Source organism: Populus trichocarpa, chromosome 6, assembly GCF_000002775.5.
Source record: "Populus trichocarpa isolate Nisqually-1 chromosome 6, P.trichocarpa_v4.1, whole genome shotgun sequence".
In the NCBI taxonomy this organism is placed as follows: Eukaryota; Viridiplantae; Streptophyta; class Magnoliopsida; order Malpighiales; family Salicaceae; genus Populus; species Populus trichocarpa.
The window spans coordinates 25,550,600-25,568,567 of NC_037290.2; the positions used below are offsets into that span (position 1 = coordinate 25,550,600).

The 17,968-nt window shown below is 37.1% G+C and overlaps 3 protein-coding genes across 5 annotated transcripts; 2 read left to right on the plus strand and 1 right to left on the minus strand.

The window, feature by feature from the left end:
• The first annotated feature begins 817 nt into the window (after nt 1–817).
• On the plus strand, nt 818–1,521 carry LOC7489131 (uncharacterized). Its single transcript, XM_002308650.4, has one exon. It carries the CDS (start codon nt 872–874, stop codon nt 1,322–1,324), a length of 453 nt encoding a protein of 150 aa, XP_002308686.2. The 5' UTR covers nt 818–871; the 3' UTR covers nt 1,325–1,521.
• Nucleotides 1,522–5,897: 4,376 nt separating this feature from the next.
• Nucleotides 5,898–6,356, plus strand: LOC7489132 (uncharacterized). Its single transcript, XM_002308651.3, has one exon. It carries the CDS (start codon nt 5,898–5,900, stop codon nt 6,354–6,356), a length of 459 nt encoding a protein of 152 aa, XP_002308687.1.
• Nucleotides 6,357–12,661: 6,305 nt separating this feature from the next.
• LOC7489133 (homeobox protein knotted-1-like 3) lies at nt 12,662–17,744 on the minus strand. Of its 3 annotated transcripts, none has more exons than XM_024603893.2 (6): nt 16,732–17,744; nt 14,566–14,686; nt 13,980–14,173; nt 13,775–13,906; nt 13,201–13,337; nt 12,662–13,116 (listed from the first exon to the last, which is right to left on the minus strand). In XM_024603893.2, exons 1-6 carry the CDS (start codon nt 17,404–17,406, stop codon nt 13,080–13,082), a joined length of 1,296 nt encoding a protein of 431 aa, XP_024459661.1. In that variant the 5' UTR covers nt 17,407–17,744; the 3' UTR covers nt 12,662–13,079. The 3 variants fall into 3 exon arrangements, with proteins under 3 accessions (XP_024459661.1, XP_024459662.1, XP_024459660.1); XM_024603894.2 differs by having other exon boundaries at nt 12,662–13,108; nt 16,732–17,737; XM_024603892.2 differs by having other exon boundaries at nt 12,662–13,119; nt 16,732–17,736.
• Between the last annotated feature and the right edge of the window lie 224 nt (nt 17,745–17,968).

Genomic DNA, 17,968 nt, shown 5'->3' on the forward strand with positions numbered 1-17,968 from the left:
CAAGATTTAATCTTAGTTGACCCACTTTACCCATTATTAATAGTGAAGAGTCATGATATAACTCTCCATCCTATCTCTTACATTATCTTATTAATATAAATAATATTAATATGGATTGGATTTACTATAATTATATAATGAGTGACTCAAATTCATTTTTTTATGTATTTATTACTGCAATTTGATAAATAATTTACACATAAAGTCCACAACTATAAGGAGATTCTCAATTGATTCTCCGAAGTAACAAAGCTAAGCAAATTACCCTACAATAATCAAATTTAATCGACATTTTCCTCGTCAAAAGCAAAGCATCAAAATCCAATACTAGCTAGTAGTACTTTTTATAAGCGAAACCCATTCTTATTTCAACTTTTATCTTTCTTTTTGATAAATAATTTTGTTGTATGCAAGTGATTTTGCCTTTTAACATCAGCATTTGACTCTAACACCAAAAGTAGTTTTAATATATATATATATAAACCACAACTCTTAAGTTTTCTTGATTGATTTTAATTAGGTACAAATGTGAGGTGCAACATTAAGTTATAAGTTATAATATGCGATAAAATTAAGAGAAAATTGATTGATTTTGAACTTTTGGGGGAGATGATTGAAATTTGCATTATAGGTGAAGGACTAATTAATAATTAGTTATTTACTTTGCCGATACTTTCTTTTTCTTTTTTTTAATAAACTTCGTCAGTGCCACGCACCACCCACGGTTTCTTCGCATTTTTCCAGCTGTACACAGGAAATACACGTCCTTATCCTTCCGGGTTTTTTTTTAAATCAATTTTTCTCTATAAATATAGCTTCATTTCCCGTCTCTTTGAAAGCCACCGAAATTGTTAGTGATTCTTTGAAAAAAATGGCAATGCCAATGATCAATGAGTATAGCGACTCTCCAGCTTCTCTAAAAGCGAAGCTGAAATCTTCTCTTTGTTGCTTCTCCTCCAGTGAGATGATCCATCAGCATCAGACGCTTGATCAAGATCATGACCAAGAAGGGAATAACAGCAGGAAGCTGCAGCCACAGACACCAAGATCTCCATATGCTTGGCTAAAATCGACAACCCATGATTTGGAAATTATGTACAAGTATCGTGGGTTGATTGGAAAGATAGGAAAGAACAGGAAACGACATTGTTCAGAGGATTTTAGGTATGATCCTCGAAGTTATTCTCTTAACTTTGAGGACGATCGTAACAGAGAAGATGAGTTGCCACTCAATCATAATTTCAGGGCAAGATTTCCTGCCACGCCGGAGAGATTGGAGGTGGTACGGCCGGTAAGGAGGACAGAGCTTCAGTTGTGGAGCTGATGTTTTAGGATCAAGAATGTTTGGGGGTTTATTTGTTGTAATCCAGGTGTTGTGGTTTTTTCATGTACAGGCCATTGATCTGAATTCTAAAAAAGCAAGAAATTTAGGGGAAAAAATAAAGCAAGATGTGATTTAGCGTTAATATTTAGCTTAAATTATACTGCTATGCAAAGTGTATAATTTTGTTTAACCTTTTTTATTTTTTAATTTTGGCATATATTCAATTTTGGTAAGAGAGCTTTAATGGGGTGAAGCACCTTGATTGCATTGCATTAGCAAGTTAATTAATTCACCTATGAGTGGCATTAGCTATTTAAGGACATGGGAGTGGAGGAAATGCTATAGAAAAAATTAGACATTGCCTTTTGAAGGAGCCTGGCCTTCCTGGAAATAATAAAAAAAAAACCTAATTTTTTTTTGATTAACGTGAATGTCCGAGCCAGATTGTGCGCACCTCGACTAATCTCACGAGCCCTGAAGTTAATGACTATATAAACTTTCAGTGGCTCTGAGATTTTTGAAACTCGAACTGATAATACTCGAACTGATAATATCTAGAAAACAAATCTAGAACATGATCAGTTAAGTTACAGTCCGTTAAAGTTTTTTTTAAAAAAAAAACTCAAATCTTGGTATCAGTCAAGTGAGTCTCATGGAATACTGTCCAATCATTTTCTTATTTCATAGTGAAATTAATAGTCTTGCAACCTTTTTTATTTTATTGCATTAGCAAGTTGTCATTGTTTTACATATTCAACTTGGTCCTGCAGGAAATGTTGCTGAAAGATTTGGCATTTTGTTAGTTTTTCATGTGAAGTAACATTGTAACCTATATGAAAGAATCTTCAATTGTGAAACTAGTCTTGAAAGGGTCCTTGAATTTTTATTAAATTCAAAAAAAGTAAGAGAAAAGAAAACTTGATAGTTATAAAAACTGGCTACGCGCTTTGCTATCGAGGAGGTTCAATTCATTTTTAAGAATATTATTTTATTTTAAAATATACTAAATTGATATTTTTAAATGATTTTTTATATTATTAATATATTAATATTAAAAAAGGATATTATTTTAAAATAATTTCAAGTTTGATATATAATTATTATTTATCAAAATGATGTCCATTAAAAATTTATAATCATGTTTTGAATTTTTTTTATTAACATGGATGTCTGGGTCAGCTTATGTTTATCTTGACTAATATCACGAGTCTTGAAGTTAATGACCATGTAAGCTTGTAATAGCTCTGAAAATTATATAACTTGAACGGATAAGCTTTAAAAAACAAATTTAAAACCAGAATAATTTAATTATACCAGTATTTTAGAACTATTAACCTCATGGGCAATGGCTTGGAAGTTGGAACTATTAACCTCATGGCTAATGGCCTGGATTATGTTATTGAAACTGTTGAATGGTAATTTTGTCATTTTGTGGGGACCGGTACTATACTGAGGACAAAAGGTAAAAATCAGACAGGAAAAAGGAAAGGAGACAAGAAACGGGATAAGGAAGGAAGTTTGGGGCCATTCTCTCTCCTAGAAGGTGCCGTGTAGGGTCGACTACCACATGGGAAGGAGATGGAATATGCTGCTGAAACTGAAAGGATGGTAGCATCTTGTGTTTTTGCTTTAGTACAAAAAACACGAGGTCAGCTGGCCTCCATTTTTGTCCGTCAAATCCATCTAAAGACAAGAGTTCTGTCAACAATTCACTTGAAACAAGAGCTTACGGACACACAGGGTGGCAACTTGCCAAGGAAGAAACACTGTAATGCATTTCTGCTGAACTCATAATTCTTCTACCCTTTGATTTGCGAGGTTTTTTTTAAAGAAATATGAACTAGCATAAATAAATAAAAATCGACAAAATAATATATTTTTAGTTGTATCGGTGTTCTTGGTGGTTTGAGTGTGTACTTGGTTTTTATGGTTATGTTTTAAAAAACTATATATTATAAGTTTTTGTAATTAATATTTTTAAAAGAGAATTTTTAATGAAATGCATGGGTTGATTAGTTAAATATTTTAATTATATTCCACTATACCACCAAACAAATTCTTTAATAAAAAAAAATTGTGTTAATCTAATCAGCTACATTAATTAACTTTTTTATATATATAACTGTGCTATTTTCTAAAAACTATTCATTAGCACACTGTAAAATGGAAGTTGTTTATTAATTGAGGATGATTAATCCTGTATAATTGAGGAATTTTAGTGCTTAGCATCACTTTACAGTTTTTGTATGTGATTGGGAGATTATAAATAACAATTACGAGAATCGGTCAGAGTAATTAATGTTTGGTAATTAAATACTGAGATTTGATTCTAAGTGGTGAAATTTTATTATTTTTCTGTACACCTACTCCCAATATAAAATAAAATGTGACGATGCCACGTTGTTGAATTTGCGGTGAAGCTTTAAGCAACACAATCTTTCTTTATGGACTTTGAACTCTTTCTTCTTCTTTTTTTCTTTTTCAACGAGTTTCAGTTTGGACGCCTGTGGTTTTCCATCAAAGAAAGAAATTGATATTAGCTCGATATGGTCTCTAAAGCCCTACAGTATATTCGGGTCGTGCGTGTAAGGTTATAAGCCCAGCCCACCATCCCAATGAAGGCTAAACATGACACCAGCCAAACTGGCCTTTAGGCATGTAGGACCGAAGCCCTAAAGAGGATTTTGTGTCATTGTAAGTCATATAATCTGACATTAAGCCCAGAGAAGCTTCACCAACCCTAGATCGGAGAATACCATAACCACTGTTATTAAACTCCGCCCAACATACCATCAGCCCGGGATTTATTCTAAATTAGGTTAAAAAATTCATTTAAAAATTGATCAAGTTAATAATATGGGTTGATTTATAGCCTGTTGAATCGATTAAAAACAATTAATTTTTTTAAAAAAATTAAAATTAATTAATTAAAATTTATTTGAGTTGACCCATTGTAAAATAACTATGTACATGTCACAACAACTGGGTGTGAGTGAGTGGTGAAGTTTTTTAAGAGGAATCGTTCTTCAAATATGCACAGATAGACCATCCAATAAAATCACAGAGAGTATCCACGTAATTTAAAAGTGCTGGAGCTTAGCGTATATTAGCTAAATCATTTGCTTCAACAAAAGACAACTGTTAGTTGGGTCCACGAAGAAGTTTCCTAGCTGGCCATGGTAATGGTTGCTTTGAAAGATTACAAAGCATGCTTGTACTTTTGTTTTTTTAATTTTTTTTTAAAAAAATATATATATATTAAAATATATTTTTTTATTTTTAACATTATTCATCAAAATTATTTTAAAAAACTAAACAAAATAATTTTAAAGAATAAAAAAAATTAATTTTTTGAAGACAGCTTTACCGCTGCAAAAACAAACAGTAGTAGTTATGTAGCGTGTACAGAAATATGCAGCTGGCTTCCCTATTCGTCTGTTTCTTCTTAAATGTAACCCAAGATTTGCAGTTAGATCTTTGCAAGTTTTTAAAACCCCACCAATACCATACACCCAATGGACTCTGTAGAAGAAGTCAAACAGTGACACTACTGTGTATAATCCTTCTGTTTAATTACTCTCTTTTAGCCAATTTTATTAAGGAATATAATCCTAAATTTAAACTCTCTAATTAGTAATTAAGCTTGCTTAGGATATATTATAAATGGGGTTATTCTTCTGTGTTATTATTTAATATTGAGATTTTAGTGCTAATTAATAAATTCCAGTCTCTACATGTATTAATTTCTAAAGCAAACAAAGGCACTCCTTTTCAGCTCATTAGAATTATTGCTGTACTATAGAAAACATAAAAAATCAATGCTTAATTATATCTACAGCCAACCATCAATAATTAAAGATAATTGATCTAAAAAATTTGTTAATTAAAAATATTCTAAAGCTCGTTGGGATGGAATAATGCGTGCGTGGCATGAGTAGTTATGCAAGACTGTCCTTGGCTTTAGTTGTGGTTGATACAATAATTAAAATTTTAATAAATATAAATTTTGCAAAAATATTATTCAAAAACACCAAAATAGCTGTTTGGCATATCTAACTGTCGATGAAGAGGTGACACTTAAGCCACAGCTGCACTTGTTATTGGCCGGCAAGCACAGCCTTCATTAAATACCCTAGCTAACAGGAATCCAACTAACTCCTGATCAAATCACTAAGCTGTCAGAAACAGATCTACAACAGCCCAATAGAGATATAGATTATTATAAAAATCATTAACTATTGCATGTTTATTACTCTACGTGTCTTAATATAATTTGACATTCAGATTTTTTAAAAGGTTGACATTGTCATCTAGAGTTTTTATTCCAAATATTGATTTTCTTAAGATCCTTCCAGCTTTCTTCTCTACCCTTATCTATATTAATCGTCTCCTAAATCACCTAGGATTATAATTAAGCCGTTTGGTAGCTTTCTAATTAAGCTTCTCTTATATATATATATATAGCATCCTTCCTAGCAAACCCTTTGTTTTTCTCATTGATCCTTGCTAGCTAACCATCAACTTTGCCCTAGCCTTCTCGAGAGAGAAAAAGGCTGCCCTGTTTCTCTTTCTTATGGAATCCATTGGTGAAAGCTCACCACTAGTAGACACCCTTTATGCTGAAGATTACGAAGAGGCAGTCACTTCTTCTTGTTGTGGCTGTTTTCAAGGCTTTTGTTGTCGGCCGCGACGAGGAAGCAGCAATGGCATGGAGAGAAACCTAATGCTTAAACAAGAAGAGGTGACGATAAAAGATGGTTGGTTGGTGGAGAAGGTGAAGAGAGTTAAAGAGATATCAGAAATCTTGGCAGGACCAAAGTGGAAGAATTTTATAAGGAGGTTTAGCAATAATAACAAGAAAAGATCAAGAATGCAATGTCAATATGATCCTCAAAGTTATGCTCTCAACTTTGATGAAGGATTTGGTAGGGAAGTTGATTCTGAATATCCTGATTTTTCAGCAAGATATGCGGCTCCAGTTGTGATTAGCAAGGGAGAGTTGGCACATGATACGGCTGTTTTTCAGCTTTAGTGTTCTTGAATTTACATATATATATATATATAAGCTCTTCCACAACTTTGTACATTGATTGCTATTGATCTTCTGTATTTTTGTTATTAAGCAAGCCGATTACTGTTAATGATAACAAAGATGATTATTTTTTTGGTTACATGACAATGATATTGAATTTCAATTTTATTATTGTTAATTAAGATTCAAGCAACCTATGATCTACATGAACATAAGTAGAATTGCTTTAATACGTACGTTGTTTGTGGTTTTGTGCTACTCCGTTATGCTATTCAACGCCCATTAAACCTTTAAAAGAACATTAAAAAAAAACACCCATGATACCTTCTAATGAATATAAACAAAGGTATGCACCTGAACATAGTTTTTTTTTTATTGGTCCATTGTATATCTAACGTTGTCAACTAATTTATCCAATATTATACTTTCAGATTATGACCCTTTCTCTTTATAGATAATTTCTTTTTTTTTCTTACTAGAGGAACAAATTGATGTGTAAGCACCAATTGAAGCACCAACATTATAGAGAGAGCTTTAATTGAAGAATAACCTTCAACTTTTGATTGATACTACACTTAGTGAGTATTTATTTTTATATTTTTTAAGTTTTTTTATATAGTTTTAATAAATTGATATCAAAAATTAAAAAAAAATAGAGAAAATATTATTTTAATGTATTTTTAATTGATAAATACATTCATAAAGTATCATGAATCACAATAACGTATGTGAATGCAAATAATTTTAAAGAGAGAGAGTGATTTAAGAAATTGATTGGAGAGAAAAAAAAATAAGAAGAAGAAGAAGAAGAAGAGAGATGTACCTGGAGTGAAGGAGGGTTGCTTAGTAAGAAGGAGAGGGGTGACGTTACTTTTTAACTCTAAATAGCTAGGGTTGTTATAAGAGTAAAAGAATAAGTCTGCATATCTTTAACAATAACTCCCCGTATACTTAGGATAATTGCTTCCTTAATCTCAGGACATTTGTTTCCTTCTCTGTGTATAATTCTTCTTTCCTATTCTGATTGTAACTCTCATTGTAATCACTATATTAAGCACTGCTGTAATACAAGCAATTCATCTTTTCATAAAACCCTACATGGTATCAGAGCCGCCACGCTCCCACGAGCATTCATCACCTATTTTCATGGCAGAAACTCAAGAAAACGCAGCCACAACCACCTTTGTGACCAACCCTGCTATCACAGCACCAAATTCATTGATTGCCATCAATGCTGCAGCCCAATTGCCCCTCAAACTCACGCCAATCAACTACCTAACATGGCGTGCTCAGTTCAATGCCCTTCTCATTGGCTATGATCTTCTGCGATATGTAGATGGCTCTTATCAGGAACCACCCAAACGTTTGCATGATGCACCTAATCCTGCTCACATGTTTTGGGTTCGCCAAGATCAGTTATTGCTGCACTCCATCATCGCTTCTGTTTCAGAACATATCATGCCACTCATTGCATCTGCAACAACCTCCCGTATGGCATGGGAGAAACTGAACACTCTCTATGCAAACCGTTCAAGATCACGTGTAATGAGTCTCAAGGAACGACTCACTGCTACCACCCGAGGCTCCAGCTCTGTGAGTGAATTTCTTAATACTATGAGAAGTATATCTGATGAACTATCAATCATTGGTGAGCCTCCCAGTGATATTGATTTGGTAGTTCATGTTCTCAATGGTCTTGGTCCTACGTTCAAAGAAATTGCTGCAGCCATTCGTGCACGTGACAACCCCATCAGCTTTGAAGATCTTCATGATAAACTTGTTGAATATGAAAATTTTCTCAAACGTGAAGAGGTGCGCTCTGTATCTCCTCCAATCACAGCTCATGTCACTCAACGATTTGGCCAATCCAGCACCTCCACTCCTAGGCACTATCACAACAACAAAATCTCTTCCCATCATCGTGGATATCAGTCATACTCTAACTCCAATCGTGGCTACCAAGGTGCATCTCAGCCTCCACGAAAACGTCCAGGCCAAGGGTACAAAGGATTCTGTCAATTATGTGATCAACAAGGACACAGTGCCAAACGTTGTCCTCGAGTTCGCCCTATTACCTCTACAGCTCCTACTGCAAATTACACCACTACTGCCTCTCCGAAGTCACCAAACTGGCTTCTTGATTCTGCAGCGTCTCATCATGTCACCGATGATCTCACCAATCTCTCACTCACCTCGGCTTATGAAGGTTCGGATGCTATTGTTATAGGTGACGGCACAGGTTTGCAAATTACTCATGCTGGTCATGCAACTCTCCCAACTCCATCCAAAAATTTTGCCTTATCTAATGTTTTGTGTGTTCCTTCCATCAAGAAAAATTTACTTTCAGTTTCCCAATTTTGCAAATCTAATAACACCTCAATTGAATTCTTTCCTGCTTATTTTTTGGTGAAGGATCTTCGCACGGGGGCGACTCTCATTCGAGGCCGGAATAAAAATGATGTGTACGTGTGGCCTGAATCGTTATCTCCTCTGCAATCATTCCATGCTTTTGTTGGTGTTAAAGCCCCACTGATAGACTGGCATCGACGACTTGGCCACCCCTCCTCTCGTATTCTGAAACACCTTATTACCTCCTGCCCTCTTCCTCTATCTACATCCTCTAGTAATATTATTTGTGACTCCTGTCTCTGTCATAAAAGCCACCGACTTCCTTTTCATGTATCCTCTCTTAAAAGTCGTGGTCCTTTAGATTTAATTTACACTGATGTTTGGGGCCCAGCTCCAATTACTTCCACTGAAGGTTATCGTTTTTATGTCATCTTCGTTGATCATTTTACAAAATATATTTGGTTCTACCCTCTTTATCATAAATCTGATGTTTCTCTCATTTTTCCCAAATTCAAAGTCACTGTTGAAAAATATTTTAAAAAATCAATTGTTTCCATATACTCCGATAATGGGGGTGAGTACATCAAACTTAAAAACTATTTTGCTACTCAAGGCATTAATCATCTCACTACCCCTCCCCACACTCCTCAACATAATGGGACTGCTGAACGCCGTCATAGGCACATTGTGGATACAGGTCTCACAATGCTCCATCAAGCCTCCCTCCCTCTTTCTTTCTGGACCCATGCCTTTCAAGCTGCTACATTTCTCATTAATCGCTTACCCACTCCCGTTCTTCAGCTTAAATCCCCGTTTGAATCCCTTTTTGGAAATTTGCCAAATTATCTCAAGCTTCGTGTCTTTGGGTGTTTGTGTTACCCATGGCTACGACCATATGCCAAACACAAACTTGACCCTCGCTCGCGTCCTTGTGTCTTTCTCGGATATTCCCTCACTCAAAGTGCCTACAAGTGTTTTGATCCCACCACTCAAAGATTATTTATCTCCCGTCATGTCCGTTTTGTTGAAACTGCATTCCCATTCGCTGCCTCCTCTCCTGCATGTCCATCTTCCCCTTCTCTGCCCACCTGGGCATTATCATTTGACATTCCTTCCCCGCCTCCAGTTCCTCCCTCCTTCTCCACTCCTCCTCTCCTCCAGTCGGCCATGCCAGTCTCCTCCCCTGCAGCACTCTCATCTCGTCACCAGCAGGCCACCGTGCACTCATGCCAGCCTTCGCCCCCCTGTGCTGATCCCTCTTCAAGTCCTGCATACCCGTCCCTGCCATCACCATCGCCATCCCCCACCCCAAACCCTCCCTCACCCCTTATACCACATCATCCCATGATCACCCGTTCCAAAAATCATATCTTCAAACCCCGCCAGCTCAACCTCACCACCAAACATCCCTTACCTGTTACTCTTGAACCATCATGTGTGTCTCAAGCCCTTCAACACCCAGCATGGAGAGCTGCCATGTCAGCTGAGTTTACTGCACTAACCAGTAACGGCACCTGGGAACTGGTCCCTCCTTCTCCGCATCAGAATCTGGTTGGCTGTAAGTGGGTCTTTCGGCTCAAAAGAAAACCAGACGGCTCCATTGACAGGTACAAAGCTCGCCTTGTAGCTAAAGGCTTCCATCAACGTCCTGGTCTCGATTACACTGAGACGTTCAGCCCTGTTGTCAAGCCTACTACCATCCGCATTGTTCTCTGTCTAGCCCTTCAGCATGGTTGGTCTATTACACAACTTGACGTTAACAATGCCTTTCTTCAAGGTTCTCTTTCTGAAGAAGTCTACATGGCTCAACCCCGGGGCTTCATTGATGATCAACTGCCACACCATGTTTGTCGTCTCCGCAAGGCAATCTATGGCCTTAAACAAGCTCCCAGAGCTTGGTATAATGAGTTGGCCACGTTTCTCCTCTCACAGAGCTTTGTCAACTCTAAAGCTGATACATCTCTGTTCATCTACAATCATGGTGGAATACTTGCTTACTTCTTGGTCTATGTGGATGACCTTCTTATCACTGGCAACAATGGCAGGTTCTTGTCTTCCTTTATTACTGCATTGTCTTCTCGGTTTTCTGTCAAAGATATGGGTTCTCTTCATTACTTCCTTGGGGTTGAAGTCTTGCCTACCTCCTCTGGCCTCATCCTATCCCAACACAAATACATATATGATTTACTTGTCCGCACCAACATGGCTGGTGCAAAGGAGGCAACCACACCACTTTCCACAACTAGCAGTCTTACTATCTCTGACGGTTCTGCCTCCATGGATGCTAGTGAATTTCGCAGTGTTGTTGGGTCTCTCCAGTATCTCTCTCTCACTCGTCCAGACATAGCTTTCACAGTGAATAAGCTCTCTCAGTTCATGCATAAACCTACTCAGCTTCATTGGCAAGCAGTCAAGCGTCTGCTACGCTACCTCAAGGGCACCATTCATCATGGCCTCTCCCTCACCCGCAGCACCTCCACTACATTATCTGCTTTCTCTGACTCTGATTGGGCAGGTAACCCTGATGACCGCACGTCCACCACTGCCTACATTTTGTTTTTGGGAGGTAATGTTGTCTCTTGGGCTTCTCGCAAGCAGCGTTCTGTTGCACGCTCTTCTACAGAAGCCGAATATCGGGCAGTTGCTGCTACTGCTGCTGAGTTAGCTTGGGTTCAGCAGCTCTTACGTGACCTGCATGCCTCTCCTCCTGCTCCACCAACTGTTTACTGTGACAATGTGGGAGCAACTTACCTTTGTGCCAATCCTGTCTTCCACTCTCGCATGAAACATATAGCTATTGACTTCCACTTTGTACGTGATCATGTCAGCCAAGGTCTACTTCGGGTCTCTCATGTTTCTACTACAGATCAGCTAGCCGATGCTCTCACCAAGCCTCTCCCTCGCCAACGGTTTACTCTTCTTCGATCCAAGATTGGTGTCTCTGATGGAGGCACCATCTTGCGGGGGCATATAAGAGTAAAAGAATAAGTCTGCATATCTTTAACAATAACTCCCCGTATACTTAGGATAATTGCTTCCTTAATCTCAGGACATTTGTTTCCTTCTCTGTGTATAATTCTTCTTTCCTATTCTGATTGTAACTCTCATTGTAATCACTATATTAAGCACTGCTGTAATACAAGCAATTCATCTTTTCATAAAACCCTACAGTTGTTTGATTCGAAAAGAGAAGGATAACTTTGAATCAATAGTTTTCTTACATGGATATAATAATATATTATGCCTGCCTCTGGAAGTATTTTCTATGTTATTTGTATTTTAAAAATATAAAAACTCATTCTAAAATTTTTCAAGTGATAAATTTTTTTATGTTTTTCTATTTATTTTTTTCATTCAATCATGTTCTACCCCTTTATTATATATATAGAAGAAGGCAATCGCTTGCTCTTGTTGTGGCTGTTTTCAAGGACTTAGCTGTCGGCCGCGACAAGCAAGTAAAAGTGGCATAGAGAGGCATCTAATGCACCAACAAGAAGAGATTAAAAAGGATGGCTGGTTAGTGGAAAAGGTGAAGAAAGTAAGAGAGATATCAGAGGTTTTGGCAGGGCCAAAGTGCAAGAACTTTGATGATGGGGCGCCTGATAGCGATGTAGTTGCTGAAATATCCTAATTTTTTTACCAGCTCCAGTTGAGATTAACTCATTGATCAGTACATTAACCTAATTTTCTTATGCTTTGATGAAGGCCTGGTTTCATGTTTTTTTTTATTAGACCATAAAGAGTATTGAACAGATTTTCCAATCCACTGAATCTTATCTTCTAACAAAATCTCTTCTTCGGACAGGACATGACAAACCAGTTTATGCATAGACTATCCAGGTGAGGTGGACATGCAAAAAGAAAAACAGGAAAGTGCTTTGCTTAAACAGCATCAGCAAACAATTTTCAAAATATTTATATTCAATAGCTGCTGCGAATTTAATGAGAAAGGAGGAGGAAGAAGAAGATAAGGCTATGATCTATAATGACTGAAAAGAAACCATGCAAAGATTATTACACTGTACATCCATCACCCCTCACCATTCTTATTCATATATATAAAGCAGACAAAAATTCATAAACTTGCCAATGCGCATTGCCCTATTTCTATCCAATAAAGTTTTTGCTAATAGAATTCTTCACTAATTTGAAACTCTCAGCAAGACCGTGTTGCATTCATTCTACCATCTGCATACCCTCGATCACCATTCCTCATCCTCTATGTTAGTCTTTCTTCCCTCTAGAAGCAAACTATGGTTCTCTTACTCGAATTCTGTAGACCACTGTCAAACCCTTTGCAGTTCCATTGCTATGTAGTATGTTCAATGTACTTGCTGGAGTGCAAGCTTGAACAATGATCATATATGTCGGAATTTACACAAATCGATCGCCATTGTTATCACCTGCATTACTTCTTTTCAAATTAAAGTTAGTTCGAAGCTCATCAGGTATTAAATTAGATGAGAATACATGCTTTAATAAAACAATAAAATACCTTTTGCGTTTGCTTTTTAAGACTGTTGAAGTTGAAGGATTACTGTGCCAGTTCCTCTTCCTTTGATTGATGAACCAATTATTTATCTGCTTTAATTGCAAACCTGTTTCCTGTACCAATCTCGCCTTGTCTTCCTCCTGAAAAGTCAGAGAGATTCAATTTAGAAAGTTAACAAAGAGAAATCTGAAATTGATGACTTTTGCTTAACTACCCCCTAATCTGGTCACCCACTAATGTCTTGTCAGAAGAAGTATCATCCTGCTGTCTACAAATTCTGCTTGTTTGCGTTGTCTTTGGGTGATCCCAACATCTTTTCAGTTATTTAATTAAGGAAATTTCGCTGCTTTTGTCATTTTTGGACCATCAAGGTCGGCAATGGTTGTAGAAGACTAAAATCACATGTTTTTTGACTTGTCGTGAGACAGCAAACAAGCAGGTGGGGTTCCAATGAACAGAACTAATTCATGCACATAAATGTAACAGTAGCTTAGCTCTATCCCATTTCAAGATAAAACACATTGAATACTGCTGAGTGTATCAAATCCTATTTGAGAGAGCGAGCAGTAACACTTACGGTAGGATATGGCCACTTGGAATGTGATTGCCACCAAGCTTTTAAGACTGAGGTTGTGTCACCAGGAAGCTTTCCCGCTCTTCTCTTGCGCAAAATTTCCTCTCTAATGTCAACAATTTTCTCCTTGTAACCCTACAAAACGTTAAGAAAATTGGTGACATTGAAAATGTCAAAATCTTTCAGAGTAGGTAATTTTGGCCATTACCTGTTTTAATTCATGCTTCAATTCCTGCCTCACACGCTCCATCAAAGATCTCTCACTCTCTGTAGGGACCAAGGGACCAAACCCCATTGTATCTACACCCTCCAAACTTCCATCAAACATATTGGCCTCACTGTCAACTTGGTCTTCATCATCATCGGACATTGTTGCACCAGTACCTTCACCTGGAGAAACTCCTGTTCATAGCAGCAATAAAATATTATAGCTTCAGTTTCATGAATACATGTCACCATATCTTATTGCTCAAAGCATGAAAGAAAAGCATTTCAGTGTGGCAGAGACATTAATGCATATCAGGCAAGAAAAACTTGAAACAAAATCAGGCTGTTGTAATGTCATTGATGTTTATGGTACTAGTAGTTCAACGTAAGACCCCAAATTTCCCCAAAGAGCTTTTGCACAGAAAGAAGGAAAAAAAATTCCATTAATCTTTAGCAGTTCCTACACTTCCTCCACCACAGGAACCATGACAGAAAAACAATGACCCTGAGAATCATGCTTTCACAGCAAGAATTTAGCAGCTAAGAGGCCTGTAAGCAAATTTTAGGATAAGATGATGGAACATTACCTGTTAAACTTTGTAGGGATTGCTCTATCTCCCAGCAAGCCATCACCGCTTCCATTGCATGAACTCGAACATGTTGTTGCAATTGTTCTTTGAAGGAACAAAGTAACAGAAAGTAATGTGTCTGCGGTATCAAAAAATGAAAGGATCAGCATTTTTATTCTGTTATACATATTCTTTTTCAAGATAATGCAGGCTTCTCAAGAAACTCTCACAATTGTCATTGAACACACTCCATTTATTCCAATTATATAGAGGAATAAGGTATAAACATTCTGAATTAATTATCTGCCAGTATAGACACAATAAAAGATCAAGCAAGGTAACCATCATATGGGAAACGACAACAATCTGTTAGCAACTGTACAAATTCATGGTTCCTAGACAGCAAAACATAAAAAAGCAATATCACTTAGTAACTCTATCATGAGGAATACGTGGATTGTATACACATTAAAGCCACTTTCATTTTTCACTGAAATGTTCGATTATAGCACTTATTTTTTAGTAGAGTAAATTTTCTGCTTTGTAATCAACTCAAACTCATGCAGTGGACATTCAAACACACCGATCTTCGAAGAAATGCTGATTAATTGATTTGCTGGTGATACTCTGCAATAATACCTAACCAAGTATGCGCATATGCATGTATTATCAAACAACATAGTGAAACCATCTAATTGAATTTCAAGCATGGATCCATGCCTGGGGCAATTAGACCTGAAAAAGACTGATAACCAAAACAGCTAGAAGATTGGGGATGAAGGTGTGTAAAGCATTTATCATGAGGAGGGTATCTCAGGGAGTTTGTCACAGACACTTGAAGTTCATGCTAAAATCAAAATATCCAAGAATTCAAGTAAATGGCTTGTTGCATCTACCCCATTATCCCCTTGAAAATCGAATTCAGAGCAAGCTAAATCAGATTCTTTGTCTCCGAAAACCTCTAGGAAAACTATTAGACCTAGAAAGAAAATATTCCTAACAACTTTATTTCATTTCACTTCCAACAGCAGAGTTCTTGAAACTAAGGGGTCCCAAGATATTTAAAGGAGTCTGTCATGGAATCTTTTTCCATTCACATCTCTTAACCTCTCATCTTTCCTCCTGCCTGATATTTCAAAAATTTAACTTCAAATTTGGCCTTAATCACTTCAATCTCCAAGAACAGCAATCAAATTTAGATTTGTCCCTCATAAAGCCGGGCTGCACAGCGAACCCGTATCTTCTTCATATCAGACTTGGCTCCTCTGAGTTTCACCAAGCACGGTAAATATTCATAGTTTCCAGTTTTCCTCCATCAAGAATTGAAGATTAAAGCTGTGACTACCAGGGGCACCACCAAAACCAGAAACTTACAGTTATGGCATCATAAACCTTCTCTTTATACCATTACACGTCTGATCCCAAAAATATTCAAATTCCAGCTTTGAGCCATAAAACTCCAGCTACTTTTGGCTGTAAAACAACCTTGCAACCAAAGATACATCCTTTACTATTGACACAATTAGCTAATACCCTTCCCTCAAGCATCAACAATATATCTACTGATTAAGCACCTAACAACCATCCAAAAAACCCACCACCAAACTCCCTCTTTTAATTATCCCAAAAAAAAAAAAACTGTCGGTGCATCAAAAGGGCCACGACCCTTCAATCTCCAAAAAAAAAAAAATCGGTTCCCCTAAGTATAATTAGCCAAACCAAAATTCATTTCAATTAACAAAAACACACCCAAATTAATAAAAAAAAAATCATTGCAAATAATGAACCAGGACATTCAAAACCAATACACTTTGCACCAAAAAAAATGGTGTAGCTTTGAAAGTTCCTCTGGTCATCACTAATCAAACTAAATTCATTTTAAAAAAACGAAAATACACCCAAATCAATCGAACCCATTTAGTTCATGAATCAAGATATTGAAAAATTCAAACTTTTTTTGCAAAAAAAAAAAACAAACATACACAAGTGATCTACGAAACATGTTTGTGAGTTGCAACATTAAACCAAAAACACACCCAAATGAATCAAACCCATTTTGATTCATAATTCAGAACATTAAAAAACACAATCTTTGCACCCAAAAACAACATAGAAAAAACAAAAAAATGGTCCAGATTGTTTTTTTTTTCAAATTTCAAAGAAAAACATAGTTAACTAACATACCATAAACTGATCAAGCTCTTTGTCATCAGGAACCAATCCTTGATGACTTCCAAGAGCAGAGTATTTAGCCACTACTTGTTGTGACTGAGCCAATTGGGCATCAATCCTCGGCAACTGATCAACAGGCGTGGCAATCCTTAAACACGCCACGTGGGCAGACAACAATTGATCATACAAAGGATGCGCCAATATGTCCGCTTTACACTTCGCATTTTGCCAATTCACCACCGCCTCTCCTCCACCACCGCCACTCTCCACCATGGTTTCTCCTTCGCTCTTATTCATGCTCTTCAATTCTGACGATTCTTGCGACATACTAGCGATGATGGGGTGGTCTCCACCGGCGGCAGCGGCGGAGACGTCGTCGATGACGGTACTGTGGTTGCGGTTAAGTAGGGAGGAGGAGGAACGGGAGAGCCATTGAGTTGGATTATGAGAAGCGGAGTCAGAAGTGGTGGCGGTGGTGGAAGGGGTAGCGCTATGGAGGTTTAAGAAATTGTTGGTGTTGTTGTTATCAGTGAAGTGGTGGTGAGTTCGTTGTTGTGGTGGTTGTTGAGAGCGGAGGAGAGCAGTGTTCAGCCAATTCGGTGGTGCTGTGGTGTTTTCTGTTGCTTGTTGGTCTGTGAAGTGGTGAAGAGGAAGGTCTTGTGATGGCAAGTTATGGTGAAAGGCCATGTTTTTTGCGCAAGTCTTGAAGAGACAAAGAAAAGAAAAGGAAAAGGTTGCGAGTTTATTACAACATGGGATATATATGCACGAGAGAGGGAGATGCAGAGGTAGGCTTGATGCAAGTGCTATGAAGAAAAGAAGCAATCACAGTGAATTTTGAAGGTGTAGAGAGAGAGAGAGAGAGAGGGAAGGTGATGGCCGATGGTGATGATATGTGGGGTTACTATAAGCATACAAGGCGAAGGAGGAGGAGAAGAACACGAAGAAGAAGAGAGTATTTTTGGGTTTGTGGTGGTTTTCAGGTGAAGAAAACAGCTTGCAATCAAAGAAATGGGATTTTATATGTGGGGTTTTTTTCGAATGATCGCAGTGTTTGTCTTTCTTTTCTTTTTTAATATGTATCAGGGGGCTGTTTATTTTTTCAATATGTTTTTTAAAATGTCTTTTAAATTATTTTTTATTTAAAAAATATTAAATTAATATTTTATGAGGTTATATTTTAATAATTTTGATACAGTTAAAAATAAAAATAATAATTTAGTATATTTTTAATTAAAAAAATTTATGT